Here is a 6682-nt window from a genome sequence, read left to right as displayed (position 1 = left end):
ACAGTTTAATATATATTGTGTGTGTGTGTGTGTTAATTTAATTAAGGTGTAAGTTAATTTATTAATTAAGGTTTTTAGTTGAGATAAAAAAAGTCAATGTCAACCGAATTCAAAAGGTGCGGTTGAGATGGGAAGTTGGTGTCTGAGTGGATCGAGGTCACGATAGCTCAAGTGGTAGAGCAGCGGCGTATCAAGGCGAAGATCGTGGGTTCGAATCCCGCTCGTGCCATTGACTTTTTTNGAATAATCTTGTTTTAAGGTTAAACATAATTTAATTTTACATATTTTTCTAATGGTAAATCAGAGTGAGAGAGAGAAAGTGAATAAGTGTGAGTGAGAAAGTGAAAGTAAGTAGCCAGAGAGAATGAAAAGTGAATGACTTTATGTACCCTTATGGTAGCAATGAGAATACCATATTAAATAGATTTGAGGTTTAACCAGTGCAAATTATTTACAATAGTGTTTAAATTGACAACGTAATTTTTGAAGAATGAATGAATAAATAAAAAATAACCGATATACATATTATGTGACACAATAATTACACTCAAAAATGTACTATTGATTGTTTTGACCGAAAAATATCCAAGTCCATAAATTAATGTTTTCTTTCTATTTTAGCTTTATTAGTATTGAATTATTGATTGAATAAAACAAAATAATTGCTTAGAAATGTTAAGAAATACGTTTTGAGAGTGAAAATAGAACCACGATTTAAAAAAGTTAGGCATAACGTGATGTCATGACTTAGGATTAGGTCGGCGTCAGTTCATTTCCAAACTATAAACATTGTAGCTAGAAGTCCATGCCTGAAGTACCACGAGTGAACCTTTTTTTTAAATTTTGAGTTTGTTTTTATTAATTTTTCAAAGAGATTTATTTTAATAAGGTACTTTTGTAAGAGTTGGTGCTGACATTCAGCCAGGATCATGGAAGAAAGAGAAAACGGGGCAGAATAATCTTGTTTTAAGGTTAAACATAATTTAATTTTACATATTTTTCTAATGGTAAATCATAAAATTATGCTTTATTTTCATGGAGTGTGAAAGTTTATTTAGTTGGATAATATTAAGCTAGTGTGAAGGATGGAAAAAGTTTTCATCCAACTTATAATGACTAATTTTATGTGCAAAAATTGATATTTTAAGTTCTAAGTTATTAAAATATATTGCAATATTTGGCACAAGTTAAGCTGCAGAAAGATAGTTTGTTTATAAAAGAGCAAAATGTACAGATAAATTACATAAAATTTGCTGAAATGGTGTTACAGTAAATCAGTAAATTCTGCGAAATAACTATTATAATTGACCAAATAATTTCTTTAAAATAATTGATAATTAAAATAAATAATTGAAATAATTGATGTACGTAAGGTATTGGTTGAAATGAAAAAGTTAGTGTCATGAACGGGATTCGAACCCACGACCTTCGGCTCAATACGCCGCTGCTCTACCACTTGAGCTATCGCGACTTCTTGGGTTCGAATCCGCTCATGACACTAAGTTTTTCATTTCAACCAATACTTACATAAAGATTAATTATAAATATAATAATAAGAACAACCACCCGATAAAAATTTATCGGGTGGTTGTACTTTCTTCATGTCTGCTTAACAACCTACTGTTGGGTGTCGTAAACAAGTGGACACTTTACAGCACCTTTTACCATTTCCATCCTAGAATCAATAACGTAGAAAAATTTGAGTTAATCTGTCTAACAATTTGACCACAACAGTCCTCGATCGTTTCATCTATTTGTATTTCTTTAATTATACTGACCACAGATAACTTAGGTCAACTGTTAATTAAATTTAGTTTGGTCGTTACCGATTTTAGTCTATCCTCCTTGTAACCCAACTTTAGCTGTACTTGCCAAAGTATTTTTATATAACTTCTGAAATAATGGCTAAAATATAATACATACAAGTACGCTGGTTACAGCCTATTTAGACAAACACAGATTTAATTACGTAAAAACATACATGAGGGTAGACAAACCAAAATGATCAATAACGGCCAAATTACACGTTCATCGCACAGACCGCATGGAAAAATCTCACAAAGTTAAATTCATACTGGTCACATTTGTTACTATACATACATTCAGAGCAAAAAATCAAAATGTTTAGTTTATATGCAGGGTGGGCGACCAAGACCCGGGGGTTAAATGTCTGGGTAGACTCGTACCCCATCCCTAAAAGGTCCGGGTCTTGGTCGGCTCACTTGTCCTGCATAAATCTCTTGTACTTGTTCACAAACCCCAAGATTTAGACTATTTTATCTCAGGAAGTGATTTGGTGATGTCCGCTCCTTCAAAGATTTCGAATCTAGACCTAGCATACCTATCACAATCTGCAATTTCGCAAAAACGACAAAAGGGATCTGGTAGAATCTATTACAAATATAACTTCTGAAATAATGGCTAAAATATTATACATACAGGTTAGGGATGGTGCAGAAGATTGACTTTTTGAGGTTTCTGATTTTATATCAAAAGCTCTTGACAATAAAAATAAAGTCATAGGATTGTTCATGGATATATGAAAGTTGATTGCTTCTGTAGTTCATGCAGTATTGCTTGAAAAACTTTTCAATATCGTTATCAAAAGATCAGTTTATAATTTCATTAAATTATATTTGTTAAATATATCTCAAAAATATGAAAATAAGCCAACTTTTAGCATTCCCACTTATATTAATTGTGCCGTTCCACAAGGAAGTGTTTTAGGGACAGTACTATTTTTAATTTACATTAACGACTTACTTAAGCTAAAACTTTCTGGTAAAATATTGGGATTCGCTGATGATACAGCTGTACTTTTTGCTGGGAAGAATTATGTCGATGTAATAAAAAATATTTACAATCAAATAATAGTAATTAAAAAATGGTTAGATAGTAATTTCATACTTTTAAATACACTTAAGTGTGGTGTTCCATAGGGAAGTGTTTTAAGGCCTGTACTATTTTCAATTTACATTAACGACTTACACTAAAACTTTCCGCTAAAATATTGGGATTCGCTGATGGTGCAGCTATACTTTTTGCTGGGAAGAATTATGTCGATGTAATAAAAAATATTTACAATCAAATAATAGTAATTAAAAAATGGTTAGATAGTAATTTCATATTTAAATACACTTAATTGTGGTGTTCCACAGGGAAGTGTCTTAAGGCCTGTACTATTTTTAATTTACATTAACGACTTACTTAAACTAAAACTTTCTGGTAAAATATTGGGGTTCCCTAATGATACAGCCAGTCTTTTTTTTCTGGCAAGACTTATGATAATGTAACAAAAATATTAACGATCAAATGTTAATAATTGAAAATGGTTGGATAGTAATTTCATACTTTTAAATACACTTAATTGGTGTTCCACAGGAAGTGTTTTAGGGCCTGTACTATTTTTAATTTACATTAACGATTTACTTAAACTAAAGCTTTATTTTAAAATATTGAGAATCACTGGTGTGTGTGGACCAGACAACTACAGGTTTTCCTGGATGAGGAGGATCTCAATTAACTCATATACATTTAATGATTTTTGTATAGGAATATGGCAGGTAACTAGACATGGACGAATCTGATGATGATGTCACCGTACTTTCTGCAGAAGCTGCCGCTGCGCTTCGGGAGTTTTACATGGAACAGGAAATAATGAGAAATTCTTATTGTGACTTAGAAGAGTCAGTCGTTGAAGAAAGCTCGCCTTTTAAAGAAGATTGGGTAAATGGTCATTTCATTTAGTAAATTCAATATTTTATGCGTTTATGTTTTTGCTCCAGCAACTCAGCCAGTTTTGGTACGATGATAAAACTGTAAAAACGATATGTGATGAAATCTGCAGAGTTTGCCCTGCAGGATCCAAAGTGGCGTTAATATCGGCGCCAACTTTGTATAAAAGCCTGAAAAAAATGAGCGAAAATTCTATCGAAGGTGAGTTTTCTATGCGACAATGTTTCCTCACTATCAAGCGTTGGATTTGATTTTATCCTTTCTCAGTGAAATTATTCGAATACGACTCGAGATTCTCAGCGTACGGATCGGATTTCCATTTTTACGACTACAAGTCGCCGTTAGACCTTCCGACTAATTTTTCCGCCTATTTCGATTTGGTAGTCGCCGATCCTCCATTCCTTTCGGAAGAGTGTCTTACTAAAACAGCTGTGACAATCAAATTCCTCGCAAAATCAAAAATAATTCTATGCACAGGTAATCAAATCAATGTTTACACAACTCTCTAATGCTCCTGACTACATTTATCTTTTATAATTAGGTGAAATCATGGAAGACTTAGCAAAAAGATTACTGCAAGTAAAGAAAACACCGTTCAGCCCGGAGCACAGACACAAATTAGGAAATACATTTGCATGTTTTACAAATTACAATGATAAATTTGTAGAATATGAATAATTTTTTTAAAATATTGTTTAACATTTTTACATTTCATTGTTGTCGATAGTTTAGAAAAATTGTAAAATAAACACAAGATGTACATTAATTAAGGATTGTTTTGATGACTGTTTGTGTAAAGATCTTCAATTCTGTTTTATAAAGTATGCATTATTAAAATTTTTATCGAAAGCCTCACAGGTGATATAAAATAAATATTTTTTCTTAAATGTGTATTATTTACCAAACAAAATGCCATTTATTACGTCTTGACAAAAAAACACTTTTCTGAATCTACAGTGAACCCCTGTATAATGCGATGAATGAATTGGTCACACTCATTTGATATACAGTCCCGTATAAAGCGTAAAATAAATTTAACATTTTCACATGGGCCGCAATGAAATATTTCAAACTAAATTACATGTCAACAGCAAATGCAATACTCGTTACAATTTAGAGATATGCTTAAACTTGCATAATTTGGACTGATAGCGTATTTTTTCCTATTAAGCAGAATGTATCGCCCACATTGTACGGGAATCTACTTTAATTGAATTATATTCTCTTCGGCTCAAAAATTGGACTTGGATTGAAACTAATGAAACTTGTTTTAGTGATACTAGGTCAAAATGTATGAGATTCATTCTAGCGTACTTGCCAATTAGAATTAAAGAATAGACCCTAGGAGCCAAGGAAAACAAGTTTGAAAATGCATGCAACCGTATCATAATTTTGCCTTGGACAGAATAATAGTGAGAGTGGTAGGTTGCCTGGAGTCCTGGACACATGAACTGATGGACTGGAGTCATTCACAATTTCCTTCTGCCTAGAAGAGAGACCATCTAATGCATATTTTTTTAACATGTCTGCACCCAGAGAAAAATGTTACACTTTTTTGAAGTGTGACTTTTTTACTGATTGGTTTCTATTTACCTTAGTATGAGCGTTTTATTGCATTTTTTCAATTTAAAAATAAAATGAAAAAATAGTGCCGTAGTGTATTCGGTGGTAGGATCAAACAAGTTATACAACCCCATACAACTACTTGTTTTTTAGTTTTTGTTTTGCCTTCAACTTATATTCATGATTTATTATCTTATTTTTTTTTATTATTTTTTTTTTTTTATTGGCCTTATGATCTTGCATATTAGCCATAGTACGAATTCTTGCGTGTTCAAATTGGGGGTTATCGGGAAAAAAGGGCCAGAGGCGATGGTGGGAATCGAACCCACGACCGCGGCGTGAGTCTCTCATGCTAACCACTCGGCTACCGCGGTCCCCTTATTATCTTATAATATAAAATATATCAATTATATTTGTACGTACATCATTGTCAAGCAGCGCTGCTGTACTGGACCTACAAGATCAACAAAGAAAAAGAAGGAGAGAGTCTTTCTGCGAGGGGAGTCCTACGCAGTACCGCCAACTTCTCTCAAAAAATAAGAATTTATTGATGGTGAGCAATAAAAAAAAAACCTATTCACAAGAAGGAATCTTTTTTGTTCGTTAATTAGATAAGAACATTAAATTTTAATTTATAATTATTTTTGGATGGCGAAAGAATTAATGTTTATTTTTTAATTATTATTTATTTTTTTTTATTGTAAAAAGGAATTTTTTTAGTTTTAAGGTTACAAAACAAACAACTTACAAGTTGTTTATTTTTGTTAGCTTTTACTGAAAATTGATCGTAAATATAATTGTTAGCATCATGTCAATTTTATTCTACATACTTACTTAAAACTTATTTTTACAAATTCAAGAATTTTAACAACCAATTTACAGATTAATAGCGCCCAAAAGGTCACGATGAAAAAAAAGACAAAATAAAATTTTTAAAACAGTACATTAAAAATAATTTAAAAAATCTCCCAGAATAAGTAAGTAAATTTTTTACAAAGGCTTCTTCAAATCTTTCTCTTCTTAAACATAAATGCCAAAACTTAACGTTAAAAAGTGTATTTAAAAAAAATGGTTCTCTTCTTAGACATAAATGTCAAAACGCAACTTTAAAAAGTGTATTTTAAAAAAATGGTTCTCTTCTTAGACATAAATGTCAAAACTTAACCTTAAAAAGTGTATTTAAAAAAAAAATGGTTCTCTTCTTAGACGTGAATGTCAAAACTTAACCTTAAAAAGTGTATTTAAAAAAAAAAATTTCTCTTCTTAGACGTAAATGTCAAAACTTAACCTTAAAAAGTGTATTTTTAAAAAAAAAATTCTCTTCTTAGACATAAATGTCAAAACAACTTTAAAAAGTGTATTAAAAAAAATTGTTTCTCTTCTT

General features: G+C 31.3%; 1 protein-coding gene across 2 annotated transcripts; it reads left to right on the top strand.

The window, feature by feature from the left end:
- Positions 1 to 241: 241 nt before the first annotated feature.
- LOC106663964 (EEF1A lysine methyltransferase 1) lies at positions 242 to 4495 on the top strand. 2 transcript variants are annotated; one of them, XM_024227445.1, is made up of 5 exons: positions 242 to 259; positions 3553 to 3726; positions 3786 to 3936; positions 4003 to 4212; positions 4277 to 4495. In XM_024227445.1, the coding sequence occupies exons 2-5, from the start codon at positions 3574 to 3576 to the stop codon at positions 4411 to 4413; spliced, it is 651 nt and encodes a 216-aa protein (XP_024083213.1). In that variant the 5' UTR covers positions 242 to 259; positions 3553 to 3573; the 3' UTR covers positions 4414 to 4495. The 2 variants fall into 2 exon arrangements, with proteins under 2 accessions (XP_024083213.1, XP_014244712.1); XM_014389226.2 differs by lacking the exon at positions 242 to 259 and adding an exon at positions 777 to 971.
- Positions 4496 to 6682: the final 2187 nt, after the last annotated feature.

This window comes from Cimex lectularius, unplaced genomic scaffold (genome assembly GCF_000648675.2).
Source record: "Cimex lectularius strain Harlan isolate CLEC.00 unplaced genomic scaffold, Clec_2.1 scaffold86, whole genome shotgun sequence".
Lineage (NCBI taxonomy): Eukaryota > Metazoa > Arthropoda > Insecta > Hemiptera > Cimicidae > Cimex > Cimex lectularius.
The sequence above is the reverse complement of the archived record's forward strand: the minus strand, read 5'-3'. Positions and strand labels throughout refer to the sequence as shown.

Coding starts and splice junctions, on each gene's coding strand:
- LOC106663964 (XM_024227445.1), top strand. CDS start 3,574: ATGGACGAATCTGATGATGATGTCACCGTACTTTCTGCAGAAGCTGCC. Junction 3,727..3,785: donor CGCCTTTTAAAGAAGATTGG/GTAAATGGTCAT, acceptor TTTTTGCTCCAG/CAACTCAGCCAGTTTTGGTA. Junction 4,213..4,276: donor AAAAATAATTCTATGCACAG/GTAATCAAATCA, acceptor TTTTATAATTAG/GTGAAATCATGGAAGACTTA.